Source organism: Brachycentrus maculatus, unplaced genomic scaffold (genome assembly GCF_059751285.1).
Source record: "Brachycentrus maculatus isolate JH-2025_06_01 unplaced genomic scaffold, ASM5975128v1 h1tg000216l, whole genome shotgun sequence".
NCBI lineage: Eukaryota > Metazoa > Arthropoda > Insecta > Trichoptera > Brachycentridae > Brachycentrus > Brachycentrus maculatus.
This window is the reverse complement of record NW_028280967.1, coordinates 2207638-2228030: the sequence shown is the minus strand read 5'-3', so window position 1 is coordinate 2228030 and position 20393 is coordinate 2207638. Positions and strand designations below refer to the sequence as shown.

At 40.2% G+C, this 20393-nt stretch overlaps 1 protein-coding gene across 1 annotated transcript in view; it reads right to left on the bottom strand.

The window, feature by feature from the left end:
• LOC148306980 (uncharacterized) overlaps positions 1 to 20393 on the bottom strand; it is a 30323-nt gene that overhangs the window by 2577 nt on the left and 7353 nt on the right. The window contains exons 6-19 of the mRNA XM_088264143.1: positions 19776 to 19963; positions 16285 to 16412; positions 15520 to 15685; positions 14898 to 15007; positions 13524 to 14408; positions 12890 to 13053; positions 11887 to 12012; positions 10551 to 10699; positions 8332 to 9486; positions 7656 to 7818; positions 6039 to 6177; positions 4011 to 4171; positions 1834 to 2957; positions 324 to 511 (exon numbers count right to left, since the gene is read on the bottom strand). Of these exons, the coding sequence (XP_088120269.1) occupies positions 328 to 511; positions 1834 to 2957; positions 4011 to 4171; positions 6039 to 6177; positions 7656 to 7818; positions 8332 to 9486; positions 10551 to 10699; positions 11887 to 12012; positions 12890 to 13053; positions 13524 to 14408; positions 14898 to 15007; positions 15520 to 15685; positions 16285 to 16412; positions 19776 to 19963 (4842 nt within the window). The 3' untranslated portion in view covers positions 324 to 327. The remainder of the gene's footprint in view (positions 1 to 323; positions 512 to 1833; positions 2958 to 4010; positions 4172 to 6038; positions 6178 to 7655; positions 7819 to 8331; positions 9487 to 10550; positions 10700 to 11886; positions 12013 to 12889; positions 13054 to 13523; positions 14409 to 14897; positions 15008 to 15519; positions 15686 to 16284; positions 16413 to 19775; positions 19964 to 20393) is intronic.

The window sequence follows — 20393 nt, the reverse complement described above, 5'->3', positions numbered from 1 at the left end:
CTGATTTTGTGTGTATGCACATTTGCGGGATGTTGTCATCACCACTGTGTCACCAACATACCCACATTCAATACGGCAAGTGAATAAAGCGAGAGGGGAAAGAACCTGATTTTGTGTGTATATATACATTTGCGGGATGTTGTCGTCACCACCGTGTCACCAACATACCCACATTCACTACGGCAAGTGAATAAAGCGAGAGGGGAAAGCACCTGATTTTGTGTGTAAACACAATTGCGGGATGTTGTCGACACCACCGTGTCACCAACATACCCGCATTCCTAAGAGTAAGTGAATAAAGCAAGACAGAGAGGGGAAAGTACCTGATTACGCGGGCTGCGCCTGCTGGTAGGCGGCGAGCGCCTCGTAGAGCGCGCGCAGGTCAGCTGGGCGCCGCCATACGCCCGGGCGCCGCCCGTGGTGCAGCTTGGCCAGCGAGTACACGTCGCGCGAGCGCCGCCGCAGCGCGCTGCTCAGCGTGCACAGCGCGGTCGCGCGCGCCCCGCCCAGCCTGCGGGGGAGAGACGGACCAGATCAACATCACAAATCACTAAACTAGGGCAAGTAGCCCGGATATTGGCGCTCTAGTGCATGTGACAATAACCGGGATACTAGGGTAAGTAGCCCGGCTATTGGCACTCTAGTGCATGTGGCAATAACCTGTATATTTACCTTAGTAAAATTACTCCATATTTTTTTACTACTACTAACCCTTATCCGTACCCAATGGTGCATAGGGTACTGCATCATGTAAACGCAGTGTTATATTGTCAACACACAAAGGAAAGGTGATCAGCCCTCCGCTTCAGGTACCAGTCCAGGGTAATATTGAGTAAATATTTGAGTGAAAAAAATCACCTATATTTATTTGATCCCCCCCTGGGAATCGAGCCCGGGACTTCCAGAACGGTAGCCGAGCGTGCTGACCATTACACTACGGAGGCGGACAATTATAATACACTACTTGAATTAATTTTTTCAGAGAATTTATATAAAATCGTGGTAAGAATTTTGTCGACCGTCCCACCAGTCGGATGATGTCGGTGATGACGAAACCCAGTCACTGATCAAACGAAATAAATGTGAAAAAAAAACTATACAAATTGTTATTTTTTTATATCCGTAATTAACTTTTTTTTGACATCTCAACATAGGTGAAGAAGAATAAGGATATCTTTATTGAGCTGCAAAAAAAATATGTAAAAACAAATCCTAAATGTAGAAAACACAGATTTCAGACAGGTATTTGGACACACCAAAATGTTTTGTTTTTAAAATACTAACTAACTAACCATCACGCCATCACACCATAACTAACCATCAGGGGTAGGCAGAGAGAATAGAACGCCACACCACTCTGTCCTTTCAAACACTCTTCGCCTCTTCCACGTTCATGCATCTCCTCATACATACCCGCCGATTGTTTCGACTCCTAACCTGACCACTTTCAAGTATTTGGCATACTTGATTGTGACAAGTTTTTATCGGTCTTCCTCTGCGCCTTTTTCCAATTACATTCGCTTGATAAATTTGTTTTACCGTTCTTTCCTCACTCATTCGTTCTACATGTCCAAACCATCTCAACACACCTTTCTTAATTTTATCGATAATGCTTGTCTCAGCTTTGCATTCCTTCCTTATTTCACCATTCAAACGTCTGTCGTATATCGTTTTGCAGCATATTCGTCTGAGTGATCGCATTTTGACTGCGTTCAGTCTATTTTCATCATTCTTTTGCCAACTTCATTCTTCACTTCCATTGGTGTTGGCCAATGGAAAATTGAAGTTTTTTTTCATTATTATTTTAATTTAAATACAGATAGTGCTACTCACTTGTCAACGACAACGACCGGGCTATTCTTCATGTCCTCCTGGCATCTAGCCACGTATTCCGGGAGTCCGAACACGCCTTTGTACGCCTTCAGCCTCTGATCGATCACATAGTCTAGCGCCTTCGTCTCCATCTCAAACTCTTCATCGTCAGACTCCTCATCAGTGTCAGAATTCTCATCATAGTCAAGGTCTGCCAGCCACTTTGGGCACTCGATTAGGGTCACTTTTAATTCGTAGTCGTCTTGGATGGAATTCATAGAGAGGTGCGTTGTCTTGATGAAGCAGTCCTTGCCTACGTCCTGGGGAGCATCCTTGTAGGGGACCATTTCGAATTTGGGCTCAAAGGCCGGAGTTTCGGCGCGGACGCACTGCGGGGACTTGCGGCCGTCGCTGTCCGGTTTCGAGTTTATAGAGATCCTCGCCCCAAAGTCAAACTTGAACTTCGTCGGCGACTTCAAAACCGGGCTGCTGATCCTCAGACTCTTCAAAGAGATCTTAGAGGGACTCTTGGTTTGGGACTTCTTCGAATCGTCTCTGGGACTGAAGAGATCGCCGTTAGCGGTCGGCTTGCCGGGGCTGGTCTTTTCAGAGGATACGTCGCCGTTGTCTTTAGGCGAAATCGGGTCGATTCGCAACTCCGATCGGTCAAACACATAACCGTCAGTTTTAGTATAGCTGTTTAATTTTCTCAGTTCATCCGACACGTCGGCACACTCCAGACTTTGCGGTTCTTCAGACTTAGGGATGAGGCGCTCTTCATCTTGATGGTCGGTAGACGATTGTCTCCGATAATAGCTCGTGTCGTGCTTGCCGTCAACCGTGACGGGGCTTCTCCCGGGGCAAGGACTGGGTAACTTGACAGCATCCTCATTCGGAGACTGCGGGCAGCTCCTCTGGGAGTTCCTGTTCAGCTTCAGCTGAAAGCTCTTGTTGGAGATGACCGAAGAGGGGCTCTGTATCGGCGAGGGTTGCTTGGCGCTGTCGGATTTGTTAGGACTAGATTTTGTAACTGCGTTTAGTAGTTTTCTCCGGGCAAAGTGCTTTTCTTGAGATATGAAGCGGATGCAGTAGGTGTACGCGGTGATTTCCTGATTCTCCTCAGTTGGCCAGAAGGACTGACATTCCTAGAAGAAAAAAATACAAAATTTTAATAAAATACAAAAATAGCTTCAAAAATCTCAGAGTAGGTTTTTAGGGTTCAAAACAATTCGCATATTTCACTTATCCCGGTGTTCCTTATTCCATTTTTTTTTTAAACAAATTAAATTATAGATATTTGAATTGGTTTTCATACAAGGAAACCTATCTAGCACAATGTTAATTTTACAGCAGTCGGTTTGTGGTAACATCTATCCATTTATAATTTAAGTTTTACATGGTAAATACCACTATTTCTTAAAATCTATTGTCTCACATGTTTCGATGCATTACGCATCCGCATGGTGTTTAAAAATGATGCAGAATGCATGGAAACACATGCCACAATAGCTTTTAATAAATAGTGGTATAAACCAAGTAAATCTTAAATTGAAAATGTTTAGATATTACCACAGAGTGACTGCCGAATCAATTAATCAAATTCAATATTGCAAATGCGCTATAACATATGTCGGAGATAATTTGGTCCACGCAGTTGAAGCGAGGTTGTCCTCTGTAGTTTGTACCTTTGCACTTGCCTTCCGCAATTTTAAGAAGCAGGCCTGGGTATCTTATATTACAAGAACGTAAAATATAAGAACAAATGTTTACATTTTTATTCATATAAATGCGAATGAGACATGTCTTTTATGATTTTTGAACCGAGTTTATCAATAAAAGTACTTATTTCATTTATTATTATTAGTCTTCTAACCCTTACTGCACCAAATGGTGCATAGGGCACTGCATAGTATAGAAGCAGCGTTATCTTGATCGTTAAATACACAAAGGAAAAATGATCAGCCTTCCGCTTCAGGCACCAGTCCAGGGTCATGTTAAATAAATATTAGACTGAAAAATCACTAATATTTATTTTGACCCTCTTGGGAATCGAACCCCGGACCTCCAGCGTGGTAGCCTAGCGCGCTAACCACTACACTATGGAGGCGGACAGTAAAAACATTAATTTATTAAAATCACTTGGCAGTTGATTTAGACTGGGCTATAAAGAGCTCCCATTTAAACGGCGCAATCGGTACCTGGTCTTCCGTGTCGGTGAGCAGCACGAGGATCTGGCAGGAGTGGTCCCAGAGCAGTCGGTAGATATCCTCGGCGGAGTGCGGGAGAGGGTGCTGCGTCACGACGTACTCCCGGAGCGAGCGGTGACCTTGCAGCCACGTTGCGTTGATATAGTCGCTACCTGAACAGCCGTGACAAACCAATTTAGTAAAACTTCTCGGAGGATCATTAAGGGATCCAGACATAAGTACAGCAAGTCCTCTACTTATATGATTAATTCGTTCCGAAGGTTCTCGTGTAAGTCAAAAAATCAAGTATGTCGAAAAAAAAATTGTCATTTTTTTATACATATCTCACTCACTCAAACCCTTCTCCGCACTCGATGGTGCATAGGGCACTGCATCATATAAACGCAGTGTTATCTTGATCGTTAACACATGAAGGAAAGGTGATCAGCCTTCTGCTTCAGGTACCAGTCCAGGGTAACGTTGAATAACATATCGCTCACTCCTTTCAAGAACGTCATAAATGAAAAAACTTGATTTTTCAGGAGAACGTTATTTAAGTTTAACAATATTATGCAATGTATTAAAAATAAATATCAAGGCACTAATTGAACTTTTTACTGTGCAACAGATCTTTTCAGGTAAAACCTGAAGGTTTTTTCTCCATTTGAAAAATATTTAGTATATTTAAAAAATAATTAAACAATACCTTTCCCTCAAATTGCAAAAACAACATTTTCTGCCCTGTAGTGGGTAAGTATTAAGTTAAAAATATGTCTCTTTTGCTGGAATATAGTACATTTTTTGGGCAATCCGAAAACATGCACAACTGAAAATTGACAATTTTTGATTTATGACGTTCTTGAAAGGAGTGAGCGATATATGGTATGAATAATATGCACTAGTTTCAATGGATATAGCTCACTCCTTTCAACATATCGGTCACTCCTTTCAACAACATCATATATCAAAAATTGTAAATTTTCAGTTGTGCATATTTTCAAAATGCCCAGAAAATGTATTATATTCGAGCAAAAGCGGCATATTTTTAACTTAATATTTACCCGCTACAGGGCAGAAAGTGTTGTTTTTGCATTTTGAATAAATGGTATGGTTTAATAATTTTTTTAAATATACTAAATATTTTGTCCGCCTCCGTAGTGTAATGGTCAGTATGCTCGGCTACCGTTCTGGAGGTCCCGGGTTTGATTCCCAGGGGGGTTTAATAAATATAAGTGATTTTTTCACTCTAATATTTATTCAATATTACACTGGACTGGTACCTGAAATGGAGGGCTGATCACCTTTCCTTCATGTGTAATCGATCGAGAAAACACTGCATTTATATGAAGCAGTGCCCTATGCACCATTGGAGTGCGGTAAGGGATTTATTATTATATATATATATATATATATATATACTAAATATTTTTGGAATGGAGAAAAAACCTTCAGGTTTTACCTAAAAAGATCTGTTGCAAAGTAAAAAGTTCGATAAATGGCTTGATATTTATTTTTAATACATTGTATTATATTTTTAAACTTTAAAAATAATCTCCTGAAAAATCAAGTTTTTTTGATTTATGACGTTCTTGAAAGGAGTGAGAGATGTGTCAAAAGTTAATGCAATATGGATGTTCAATAACGGGCAAACGTTACACAAGTGTATAAAGTGATCACATAAGCTTCCCATATCAGTGAAGGTTAGACAAGTCAATAGTATTTTCTTCATCTGTGTTGATATATCTGTAAATACTCAGACTTCCATATTCTTCTTCGTCTATGTTGAGATGTCAAAAATTTAAAAATAAGCCCCAAGTGTCGAAACCCAGATTTGTAGACAAACGCCAAATACAAATACATATATTGGAAATCTTGTGAAAAATAAAAACTTGTCGTATATATATTTTTCTGAAGCGGAAGGCTGATCACCTTTCCTTCGTGTATTTAACGATCAAGATAACACTGCTTCTATACGATGCAGTGCCCTATGCACCATTGGGGTGCGGATAAGGGTTAGAAAAAGAAGAAATATATATTTACCTTCGACTCCCGCCTTGGGTATGAGATGGACTCTGCCGCTCTCCACCGGCAGCACGGCGTTCCTCCTGTTCTTGGCCTGGTTGACGAGCTTGCAGGCGCTCACCGTGTGGTACTTGCTCGGCTCGAAACTCGTCACCAGCTGTGGGAACAAAATCGCTTAGACCTCAAACAAATTCGCATGTGATCAACATTTAGTGCAGTTGTAAGCGTGTGAATATTGCATTAGAAAATCATAGAGGATCACGATCACGATAAATCACGATCAGGTATGCCAAATACTTGAAAGTGGTCAGGTTAGGAGTCGTAACAATCGGCGGGTATGTATGAGGAGATGCATGAACGTGGAAGAGGCGAAGAATGTTTGCAAGGACAGAGTGGTGTGGCGCTCTATTCTCTCTGCCTACCCCTGCGGGAAGCGGCGTGATGGTTAGTTAGTTAGTTAGTTAAATCATAGAGGAAAAAAGCATTTATGTTATTTTATTATTAGATTAAAACCAATATTTTTAGCTTTTCCACTTTTTTATTTGACCAGCGACCGGGTTTCGTCGTTACCGACATCATCAGACTGGTCTGATGATGTCGGTAACGACGAAACCCGGTCGCTGGTCAAATAGAAAAGTGGAAAAGCTAAAAATATTGGTTTTAATCTAATAATAAATTAAAAATGCAATTCCATCACGAAGTGTCAGTGGATAATATAAATCCATTTATGTTATAATTTTAAATCAAATACAGATTTTTTAAGTCTTATTCTTCTTCTTTTTTTCCCATGTTCGCTCCCTAGGTGGAGCATATGGCCAACACGAGACGTCTCCAAATCCCTCTGTCACGCGCCATCTCCTTGGCTTCCTCGCAGGTCAGTCCGGCGTCTCGAAGTTCCGCTGAGTATAGTCGGTGAATGGTCATCAGCGGCCTTCCGGGGCGCCGGAATCCTCGGGGTTGGAAGAAGAGACACGAGGGGTTGATGCTCTCAGGTGGCATTCTAAGGACATGTCCCAACCATGTCCACCTTCTCCTCTTCAGGACCAGTATGAGGGGCTGCTGAGTTCTTCTCCTCACATCGTCATTCCTGATGAAGTCATACCACTTTATACCCAGTATTCGCCTCAGGCACCTATTTTCAAAACTTGCTAGTTTCTTGCTTTGAGCTTTGGTGAGGTGCCACGACTCACATCCGTACAGCAACACTGTTAGGATGCAGGCGTTAAAGAGACTTAGTTGTATTTTATTAACAAAAACACATAAAAAAATTATATTGTCTTTTCTCAGAAAATAAATATAAGGGTACGTACCTACATCCCCCATTAGCTACTGTTGTCTCCCATAAACTATTGCTGCACGTGTTAAAACTGTCTCTTAGAATTGTATAGCTACATAAGTACCGTAGTCCATTTAATCTTCACATTCGTTTGATAATGCCCTAACAAGGCGAAACAATTGTCACAATATAATTTTTTTATGTGTTTTTGCTAGTAAAATACAACTTAGTAGACTCAAAAAATCTGTGTTTGGTTGAAAAATTAATACATAAATTAAAATGGGGTTCTACAAATTAAACGCCAAATCAATAAATAAAAATGAGAAAAAATCATTAGCACTTCCGGAAGCAGTTGTTACCTTGAACTGGTGTTCCAGAAGGTTCCTGGGCTTGTGTCCAGAGGTGTCTCTACGCTGGCACGAGAACCTGTGCCCGCCGGCAAAGCAGGAATCTGCGTTACCGCCCAGCGTGCCGATGCGACTGCTGTTACCCAACAGTTCGTAGTTGTCTTCAGTTTTTGGTCTTGAAAAATAAACGTTAATTAAATTTTTTATTACACAAAGATTTTTAGACAAAATGTATTATAAACTTACCATTTATTCCCACCATTTTTACGAGTGTGAACTCTACACTTTAAACATGGAAAATATTTAAGAGTGTGAATTCTACACTTCAAACATAATATTGAAAATATTTTACTTACTAACTTACTTATAACCCTTATCCGCACCCAATGGTGCATTGGGCACTGCATCAAATTGACGCAGTATTATATTGATCATTACTTACATGAAGGCAAGGTGATCACTCTTACGCTTCAGGAACCAGTCCAGGGTAATATTAAATAAATATTAAAGGGTAAGATCACTAATATTTATTTTCACCCCCCCTAGGAATCGAACCCGGTACCTCCAGCACGGTAGCTAAACACGCTGACCATTACACCACAGAGGCGGACAAAATACGTATTGTAAACCTACCATTTTTATGATTGTAAACTCTACACTTCATACATAGGAAATATTATAAACCTACCTCGCATTTCTCTCCCTTCTGTAAACCTCAGCGCCATCTTGATTGCCATTCCCCAAACTCGGGGAGAAATTCGGAGTGTCCCTAAAGTTGGCAATGTTGTTCAGGTTGTTGGTGTCGCTGCTGATGCTGCTCGTGACGGTGTTGCTGTTGTCGTTGCCAAACGCCGCCGTGCCGTTGACCTCGTCCATCTTGCCGCTGCCGTTGTTCTCGTTGGACAGCAGGTCCACGTCCTCGTTGGACACGGAGCTCGCCTTGGACTCTTCGCTGGTCTTGGTGCACGTGCCGTTGAGCTTCTCGTAGCTCGTCGAGTGGTCCGACTTGGCGAGGTTCATCGAATTGACGGACGCGTTATCGCCGGTTTTTTCACTCTTTACGGCCAGATTCTTCGGAGATACGTCGCTGAAATCTATGATTTTCCTGTCCATTTCGTCGATGATCAACTCAGGACTGATGTCGTTGACTGTTGACTTTTTCGGGTCATCGATTTCGAGCGTTATGTATTTGACATCGCCGCAATCGATTATAGTATCGCCGTTTTTATCATTGACGGATTCCCGATCATTAAAATTGCCATTTTCTTCTTCGAAAGACTTCCTTACGACGTTCGCATCTACATGTTTGTTCCCGTTGCATTCGGACGGCAATTCTTTCCGATTTCTTTCGTTGAACATGGAATTTTGTAACGAGACGCTCACAAGTTCGTTCCTGCATTCGTCCAAAGTTCGTTCGTCCTTGTAGCGAGCGGTGTTATCGCTGTCCCACATTGCGAAGTCACTTTCGCCCGTCGAGACATTTCGCAATCTCCCCGTCCCGTTTATCATCACGGGCTCTATCTTTTCAGCTAGCGGCGCCCCGTACAGCCCGCACTTGTTGCTGAGGGACCCCCCGTCTGGGACGTGGCCTTCCGGGAACGGCTCCAGGAGCCTCTTGAGGTACTCCTTGGACTGCTCCGCCGGGACCTCGGTGTCCCCCGACTGGATGGCCTCCAGCAGGGCGTCGTGGATGAAGACGTACTGCTCTTCCGTCTGCACGAGGAAGTTCCTCTGGGTTCGGACGTGGCAGAGGAAGCTGAACACGTTCAGTGACCCCGTCAGCTTCAGATGGTTGAGCATTGCGTCCAGGACTATGTAGGTGCCGGTTCTACCGACTCCGGCGCTGAAATAAAAATTACAAAAATTACAAATCTCATTCATCACAGAGCGTTCACAAGTAAATTAAACCTAAAACACATGCGATATGGCGAGGTATTGAAATGACATTAAAAAATAAGATAGTAAAATATGAATATCGTAGTCATACAGTAGAAAGTGACCAAGTGCATTTTTACAAAAACATCATTGACTGTTTGATATCTTACTAGCTTAATATTGCCCTCTAAAAAATCCCAAAGGATTTTAAACTTGGAAGTATAATATATTGACTTGTTAAAAATGTGTAACTGCATTGATGTTTATTTTCTTGCCAAGCAAAAGTGACTTAAATGGCCCTCCTGAATATTTTACGTTTTGGTAGTTGTTCACTTTCTCCTGTACGACTACGATATAAGAGAATAGAAAAAATTATTCATTTGTATTCCTCAAAGGATGTTTACGTTTTTATTTCACAAAACTCTATGTAAATCAGACATTTCAACTTTAACTAGTATTGTATATTCGAGTTTTTTTTCTCCTTAGTGTTTGTACCCTGTTTATAAATGAAAATTAAATTACAAATAAGAGATTTTTACATATTTACTACAGTGTTTTTAAAGACATATTGTATGGGAAAAAAAATTATAAAAAATTCTTTGTATACTGATTAGGGTCTTCTAATAATCACAAGTAATCACAAACCCCACTCTGATCTATGAAATGTTTTTTTGACATCTTGCGCTATACCAAAAGTAAGCAAATAGAACGCTTATAAGCGTCTACCGCTCTCTACCAAAACAGTATGTAAAAGATCCTTTTAAGCATTTCCCCCAAACAATGTGTTTTTTTTTATTTGTAAGTATTTGTGTTTTTATTATTTACAAAAATATTTCAATTTCATACTATTTCTGTGAGCCTAAGCAGCTCATTATTAGAAATAGCTATCAAATTGTGGTAGAGTGGGCTCAAACCGAGAAACTTTGACTCAAGAGTACGCAACACTAACCACGGGACCACAATCCGACACTGACCATTAAGATATCAAAATTTAAAACAATAGGTGTTCATGGCGTAGGAGGCGATTCCAACCTGCAGTGCACGAGGATGGCCCCCGCCTGGGGGGGCGCAGCCCTCCTCGCGGCCTCGCGGAACCTCAGAACGGCCAGCGGGTGCTCCGGGGTCCCGTGGTCTGGCCACACCGTGTAGTGGTACTGCAACACCGACCGCGACAGCCCCGCCTGGAAATACAGTGCTCGGTGAAACCTCTACAGAAGTTTAACCTTTTAACTGCCGGCAGGTACATGTATGGCGGGGTACCCAGAACGCCGCGAATTTTACGACAAAAACCTTCTAAACATATCATTAATGAAAATGTAATAAAGTTTATTTATAAAATTTACCATAAGTCATTTATCCATAATCATAAAATTAATTGTTCATGGTGCAGGGTTGTCACAAAATTTCTCATAGAAAATATTAAAACTAAATTATATATAAAGTAATTATGATTCATTTTATTCAACAAAAATAAAAATCAGAACAAAAATAAAACAGAATAAAAATCAACAGAAATACAAATCACGAAATAAAACTGTACTCTGTAGACGAAAAATTATATATATATGCAAAACACCGATAGAAATTCGGGGACAACCCTGAGCGGCATCAGTTGTTCCGACGACAAAGCTCTCTTTAAATTACGTTTAAAGTGGTAAAAACAAATTCTGTTTCAATTCTAAGTATGCAAAGATATTCTCAATAGATGTCACTATGTGTTCAATATATTTTAATGTTTTAAATAATTAATTTTCTTTAGTAAAAGCCCATTTAAAACGGCGCACTTAAGACGTAATTTTTGTAGGAGCGGCGCTCCGTTCACAGAAAATTATGCGTCTTAAGACGCTTTTGGTAGTTAACCGGTTAAGGTTATACAGTGATATAGCTCATAGCTATATACATACAGCTCCAAAACTGTTGAGTTCTTTCCATAAAGACTATATAGTGAGTATGACATTTGCTTCGCCTTGTTATGGCATTTTCAAACTACTGTCACAAATTCCATTAATTGATTTGGCAGTCACTTTGTGGTAAAATCTATACATTATTAATTTTAATTTTACCAATTAAATACCCTTATTTCTTAAAATCTATTGTGCCACGTGTTTACATGCATTCCGCATCATTTTCAAACACAGTGTGGTTACGGTGGATTAAATGGTAAGGAATTACATATTTAATGTTTATATATGAATATTATTTACCAATCTCTTTGTTAAGGTCTTAACTATATGTACATAATTATCAGATGCAGTTGCCAGCGGTCCGCAGTCGTAAGAAACACCAGTCCGTGTGTTAATACAAAATGTTGACATGTTTGTGAAGACATTTGTGGTGTTGCAATATTAACCAAATTTTTTTTTGTTACCTTGGTGTTTTTGATCTGGAAGGTGCGGACAGTGTATGTGGCCATCACGTCTTCCTTCAGCATCACAACCTGGATGGCTCCGTACGTCTCCGTACCCTCCTTGGGCCAGTACATGTCACATTTTCTCTGCAATAAAATGTCACATATGAGAGAACTGATGAAACTGAAAAGAATGAATAGAAAGAAGAGTAAAAAAAACTAAAGAAAAGTTATAAAGTGACAGAAAATACATAATAGAATTTTGATATGCCAGTACAGTTCAAATTAGCGCTCAAAATCTAATTAATTAATTATTTATTTAAAATTCATGTACAGAAAATAAATAAGTACATCTTCCAACCAACCAAAAACAGACTAGTAATATTGATCAAAACATTTAATGCCATATATAGCTGTTTGCAATCAGAGGGTAGATAGTACTTGAACATTTAAAAAAACATTAACTACAAATTGACATAAAAAAAACATGAATTACAAAAGATGATAATAAGGAGGGTAAAGGAAAAAGGTAATTTATGAAAGGAGGTAGAGGGAAAAACTAAGGAGGTTTGATGGACAGTCAGGATTCTAATGATAGATAGTAATGTCTCAGACGTTTCTTAAAAGTAAAACATTTCGAAAAAGTGCATTTGTTTACAAGGAGAGGATATTTGTACCATAATCTCGCCGCTTGGACAGAGAAGGAATTATTATTTATTGTAACTGCAGACAAGTGGTAGAATTCCATATTGAATTGTTGGGTAATATATCCAAAATTAAACAAGGTTTATTGGATTGAATTCTATATTTATTTATTTATATTATATACGTGACGCGTTTCGTCTTATTAAGACATTATCAAACACTCAAGTGTTTGATAATGTCTTAATAAGACAAAACGAGTCACGTATTAACATATACATAAATAAATATAGAATTCAATCGAATAAACCTTGTTTAATTTTGGATATATTACCCAACAATAAATTATTAGAAAAACAGCTGTTTGCAAAGTCGGCATTACCCTGCCCCTCTCCACGAGGTTGGTGATCATGACGAGCACGGCGACTCGGTGGTCCCAGACCATCCTCCAGAAGGCCGGGAGCGTCCCGGGAGTCGGGCCCTGCGTCCCGATGTATCTCCTCCGGTCCAGCAGCCAGGACGACTTCACGCGGTACGATTCCCCGCCTGGAATGTAATTTTATATATTTTTAATCAATAATCAATACCCTTTAGAACAGTGTTCCGCACACTGGTGTACTGTGGTGTTTAGTTGGTGTGCCGCGGAAAAAGTCTAGTTTTGTATAGATAACACACGTAAAAAATAGCTGAAATCTATGCGAGCGAGGTGCTTTGTTGCGCGAAGAGCTTGCGAATTGGGATTTTTGACACTTGACTACTATTAAATATACAAATATTTCAATTTCATAATACTTCTGTGAGCCTAACCGGCTCATTATTAGAAATAGGTCTCAAATTGTGGTAGAGTGGATTCGAACCGAAAACTCTGACTGTCCGCGAAACTAACCACGTGACCACAACCCGACACTCTTCCCGATATTCTTCTTCGTCTATGATGAAATGTCGAAAAATTACATGTGAAACATATCACATTTGCGACATTCCCTCCACGCGGCGATCAGGTCAAATTATCTTACCTATCTGGGTGTAGAGGTCATCCAAGTCATCCAAGGTCTCGTCGGCGGCCTCCTTGGCCAGCCTGTTAGCCTCCTCCAGCCTCTCCGCCTCACGGGCTTTCTGCAGCTCTCTCTCCGAGTCGACGATGCCGGAAAACTCAATGTTGAGGAAAGCCCCTTCGATCTTCGGCACGCCGTTCAAGGGGGACTCGTTAGCAACGACCACAGATGAGTTCTTGCTGTGCCCGCGGCTGCTGGTCTTCTTCTCGATGACAATGTCTCTTGTATCGGCCGAAGTGGACCGCTTCTTGCCCTTGGGCTCCTTAACCGACTTTGTGTCGCTCTTGGTGTCATTCTCGGTCTTCTCCACCTTCTCGTCCTTCTTCTCAAGGTTAATTGACAGTCTACACGTGTTTGGGAGGATTTCTAGGCCGGGCGAGGTCACCTTGCGGTCGCCGTTCAACTCCAAAGACATCTTATCCATATTTACATTGGCCATTTTGGATTCGAAGGCGCCGATGGCGATTCTGCCGTCCGCGGTGTTGAAGCTGTGCGGGACTTTGGGCTCTAGCGATCCTGGTTCTATGTTGAGCGGCAGCAGCGGCTGGAAGATCTTAGAGTCAAAAGTGGCCTGCCGCGCTTCGATCTCTAGCTTGGTGGCTTCGGCTTGCAGCCTCTTCTTTTGGGCGAGTTTGCGCCTGTCGTTCTGCTCTATGATGAACTTGGCGAGCTCTGCGTCTATTTCTGCCACGATGCCGTCTATGAAGTTGGCGTTTACGTAGTCGCAGTGGGGGGATGAATCCCCGGATTGGGAGGTTGGCTTGGATGTGCAGGAGCGGCGGTGGTCCTTGCCGGGATCGCAGGAACAGGAAGAGGATGGAAGGAGACACACCCTGGAGTGATCATCTGAAACAAAAATACATTTAATTTATTATTTTAAAATCTTCTTCTGGATGTAGGACTTGCGGCCTGTTTTTCACACACTAAGGGCGCTTGTCCACTACCCGGAATTACGCGAAATTTTACCATCCGGCACGTCAGTAAACGTTTTAAAACGATGATTGGCTTGTGCTTTTGTCCATATTTCTTCGGATCAGTGTTCTTGATTGGTGCGTGAACACGTTGCGTGTAAATTCGATCCCGCTAAACTATCATAGTCGTTTTCATTTTTCAAAACCGGACCGCCGGACTGTGAAATCCCACGTAGTGGACAAACGCCCTAAGGAAGGGAAAGGTATTTCTACCTAAATAATGTTACCATTATTTGTAATTGACAATTTTCTTAAAACCTTTTTTTTTTCGACTTTTATTTTCTTTGTCTAGCGACTATGTCATATAACAATACAGTCATTGTTTTATTATTTCTTGATTTTCTTGAGCTAGAATTGGACTTACAGGCTGTGATATTGAGGTAGCGGTTCTTGTGGCGGTTGTCGGGATGCTGACTGTGGTGCGACGTGTGGCCGAGAAGCGCCGACTTGGATTGGATCAGCTCGTACTCCTTGCTGTAAAGACAAACGGAAAACGTTATCAAGCTCACATTTCACATGCAACTTCCACTATTTGACTTGTCAATTTCCATTTACATAACCCTAGACCAAGGGAATTGTCACCAATGTACCTTAGCCCTTTAGATGCGGCAAATGATTAATCAAATTTCTACAAAAAGTGTCACGAAAGAGTACACAAAAAAATATGCATTATATTTTTTAAAAAATTAAAAAAAGATAAATAACAATAAAATATTTGTGTTTTTATTATTTACACAAATATTTCGATTTCATACGATTTCCGTGAGCCTAAGCGGCTCAGTATTAGAAATAGGTATCAAAAATTGTGCTAGAGTGGGTTTGAACCGAGAAACTCTGACTTAAGAGTCTGCAACATTAACCACGGGACCACAACCCGACACTATTATGTCTGTATAAACATTGTATTACATTACTCTTGTATAAAACCAAAATTTTTTTTTAGCCATTCTTGATGAAATAGCAGTCTGCTTGAGGGCAGTTCTCACCTGAAGCCGATGTCGCCGTCTTGATGCAGCGCGGCAGTGTGCGCCAGGAACTTGTCTGCAGGAACAGGGGGGTGCAGGGCGTCCCACAGCTGCTCCGTGGGGTCGGGAGGGGCCCCCGTGCCGCCATCGGCAGCGCCCCAAAACACCACAGCGTGAGCGGGACTCACTGAATCGGAAAAAGAGGATTCACTGAGAAACTTGTAGGCTAAGAAGGTTTTTTAGTTTTAACCATAGGAAGAGTTTGTTAATTTAAAATTGAATACATTCAAGAATTTCATAAAAAAATTACTACTAAACTAAAAAAGTTTCTCCGCAGGTGTAGGCAGAGAGGATGGCACACCACACTCTTCTGTCCTGACATACACTCCTCGCCTCCTTCACATCCATACATCTAGTTGTACATGCCCTCCGATTACGCAGACTTTTGACCCCACCAGATTTTAGGTTCTGATTGATCTGATCATACGTTGTCAATAATGGGTAGAATTGGTGAATGTTACACTTGTATAAAGTGATCACTTAAACCAGCCTATGACGGTCGTCAGCCCCGTAAACGCCCAGACTTCCATATTCTTCTTCATCTTTGATGAGATGTCAAAAAATAATACGAAAATAACTCCTGTAATTGGAGATAATCCAGATTTTGTGAACAAGTATTTGGACACACTCAAAATGTTGTAAAAAAAACATTATTGATGTCTATTTCATCAAGCATTTCATTGCACATACCGCAGGCTCGATATTGAATAATTTTTGTTGACCAACCTGCTTTTTTGGCCTGATTTGCTTGGGCATCCGGTTTGTTAGGCTGTCCCCTCTCCCCGCATCCCTCACCGCCGCCACCTTCCTCCAGGAAAAGATATGACATCGGGAAGCATTTCTTGAATGTATTTCTGAAAAAAACGATTAATCAAATGTAGGCCACATAACACACATAATGTAACACCAAATCTAGGCCACTTGAAACTGCTGCAATGCGAATGCTTAGGTGGTCAGCTGGAGTGCCTCTTAGAGACAAAATAAAGAGTTTACATATTCGTGGAAGCCTGGCTGTAACAGGCATCAATGGCGAGGTAGATGAAAGGCAATTGAGATGGTATGGCCACATAGGACGCAGAGAACCTGATCATATTGTGAAACAGACAATCGCCGTGGATCTTCCTTTAGAACAAGACCTAAAAATTCACGGATGCTGCAGAAAGAGAACATGATTCTCTTCAGAAAGAGAAAATGATCAGAAAAGAAAAGCCAAGGTGACGTTGTATATAATAGAAGGACCTACAACCTGAGGATGGGGAGGGCTGACGCCAACAGTCTACAAAGATGATAAGTTGGAATGGAGCCAGGAAGAAGAAGAGGTGTGTAAATATTGATATGTATTATGACCAAAATGTATGATGAGATGCCTGAATGTATGAAGAGTGAAAAGATGTTTTTTTTTAATGTTAAGTTAATTGTAAAAATATGTAATATATCGCTTACTCCTTTCAACAACGTCATATATCAAAAATCGTCAATTTTCAACTGTGCATGTTTTCGGAATGCCCAGAAAATGTACTATATCCCAGCAAAAGAGGCATAATTTAAGCTTAATATTTACCCGCTACAGGGCAGAAAATGTTGTTTTTGCATTTCGAAGAAAAGGTATTGTTTAATTATTTTTTTAAATATACTAAATATTTTTCAAATGGAGAAAAAACCTTTAGGTTTCACCTAAAAAGATCTGTTGCACAGTAAAAAGTTCAATAAGTGGCTTGATATTTACTATTAATACACTGTATTATATTTTTAAACTTAAAAACGTTCTCCTGAAAACTCAAGTTTTTAGATTTATGACATTCTTGAAAGGAGTGAGCGATATATGATGTTAAATAAGTGTAAATATGAGTATATATTAAATGTAATATAAGCTAGCTTACGAAATAAAAAAATAATAAATAACGATGTGTTCTCAATGTATCATGGTACTGAATAAAAGTTTTGATCAAAATTAAATTTGAATCTGACGGACGTCAAAGAGTTAATTTACTCAATATTATTAATATTTAAAGCATTTACTTTGTGGTTAGTTAAAAGTAGTTAGTTAAAAGATATTCTGAATACTTCAGAATTACCTGAAAACATTTCTAATGATTTAAGTCGTCTTTTCAACATTGTCCACCTCCGTAGTGTAATGGTCAGCACGCTCGGCTACCGTTCTGGAGGTCCCGGGTTCTTTTTTGTGATTTTTTTTTAAAGTGATTTTTTCACTGTAATATTTATTCAATATTACCCAGGACTGGTACCTGAAGCGGAAGGTTGATCACCTTTCCTTCATGTGTAAACGATCAAGATAACACTGCGTTTATATGACGCAGTGCCCTATGCACCATTGGGTGCGGATAAGGGTTTTTCAACATTTGTTTAAACCAAAATTATTTTCAATTGAATAACAAATTTTATAATCAAACCTCAGGCTTAACAATCGGGTTCTCCAATAAGCCCATTAGTTGCGTATATATTTTAAGATAGCATTGAAAACAATATATTTAAATCTAATAATCAATTAACACGTTGTCGGCGGGACACGGCATTTGCCGTTTTTCGCGGACTGTCGGCCAACTGCGGGACACGGCAAATGCCGTTTTTGTCGACTGTCGGTTATCGGCGGGAAATGGCAATATACGGGTTTGTTACCAGCGTGAAATAAAACGCGTTGAAGGGTAATCTGCTACCTGGGTGCTAGGCGACAGTCTGTTGACGTTATTTGAGATGCCTTGTCCGGATTGGCTAGTGTGTCGCTTGTAAAGGCATCGCCAGAAATCTAGAGTTTTTATGCGATCGCAATCTCCAGTTTAGTTTTAGTCATTTCTCGTATTGGACTATTTTTCATACCGCTCGCACTCTTTTGTTTACTGTTTGGTATTTTATTATTTGAATATATAAGCATTGTATAGGGAATGATAGGAGGAGGGGAAGACTATTTTTTGAGTTTAAAATGCTTCTAAAACTGTGAAATACGGAACACTTAATTAAAAATTATGATTATAATTTATTTTTGATGATCAAATGTCATACATGATTTGAAAATTTCAATCGAAAATATTATTTGGTTTAGAAATTGTGTCAATTTTAAGAAAGCGATATATTTTTGCACTAATCGCGAAAAACGTCCGCTGTAGGCTAGAGTCTATTGTTCGAAGCGCCCGACTACAATGTGTCAATTAAAAACATATTTTTATGGAAAAGATATGTAGACGATATCTTTTGCATTTGGACAGGAACAGAACGACAACTAACTTCATTTTTAAAATTTATTAACACCTTTTAACGATAATATTAAATTTACTCTTGAAACTGAAAAAGACCAAAAACTAAATTTCTTAGACTTAACTTTGACAACACTATAGACTTTAATGTTTTTCGCAAGCCAACTTATACAGACACGGTCATTAAATATATAATAATATAATAATATTTCTAAACATCCCATTTCCCACAAAAAAAAAACGGTGAGTGGTTATATCCTTTTTTTTTTTAGATGGCAATTGCATTTACTATTTACCTTGCTTATTATGTACAAGGTTTATAGATCATTTACTGGATTTTTGTTTCTTCTAGCTAATTAAATATGTTTTTATTTGAATCTGTGTTGGGAACAGGAGGGATAATCTAGTGTGGGCCAAACAGGAACTTCTCAGCATTTGCTCATTGCTGGGAGGAAACCACGTTGCACTCCTCAGGAGAAGGCGGACTGTTGACTGTCATCAGCAGACCTTCCGTTCCACTAGAAGAGGGTTCGGCATTTTGTGTCCTAGCTTGGTTTATGTTACCAATGTCCTTCACTATTTTGATCATGTATGATACTCCCCGCCTCCGTAGTGTAATGGTCAGCACGCTCGGCTACTGTTCTGGAGGTCCCGGGTTCGATTCCCAAGGGGGGTAAAATAAATAGAAGTGATTTTTTCACTGTCATATTTATTCAATATTATCCTGGACTGGTACCTGAAGCGGAGGGCTGATCACCTTTCCTTCATGTGTAAACGATCAAGATAACACTGCGTTTATATGACGCAGTGCCCTATACACCATTGGGGTGCGGATAAGGGTTTTAATAATATTATGATACTCCCTCTCGTGACAGTTTCTTATGAACTATCACGGATACGATGTTGGATAGGTCCTCACCCAGGCTCCTGCAACGCGCCTCCAGCTGTTGTCTTAGTGGTTATATATTATTAACATTATTGTATGAAAAAAAGATAATTTTCACTTACACGCATCCCCATCTGTAGAGGGACAGCAAGGCAATCACGACCAGCACTCCGATGAGCAGGAAGCCGAAGATAAAGCCCATCTCAGGCCCCAGCATGGCTTCGTCGCTCGCCGGCGCCCCCAGACCGGCGCCCTGACCGCCCGCCCCGTCCACCAGGGCCGACGCGACGCAGTCTGGAGTCATTGTTACCTGAAGAGGAAGAAGACATACTTAACACACTGAGGACGGCTGGCGACGAGATTTGATTATGTACATATTTGATTATATATCAAGACCTGGATGCAAACATGTGTAAAAAAAACTTTTTTTTTTTTTTTTAATTACCTAACGTCCAAGTGACTCTGAAATCTAGCTACGGCTTATGCAACACCGTTTATCATGTCCCTACTCAGGCTTCAACTTTATAAGTTTCATAGCCTATGCCTACTTGTGAGTCGATTTACTCTTTATGTTTAAAATTACTATAATTTCATGTAATTCATGAGTGAAAATTCTAGGCAAAAACACTCGCTGCAAAAAAACCTTCAGGTTTAACCTAAAAAGATCTGTTGCACAGTAAAAAGTTCAATAAGTTGCTTGATTTTTATTTTTAATACATTTTATTATATTCTTAAACTCT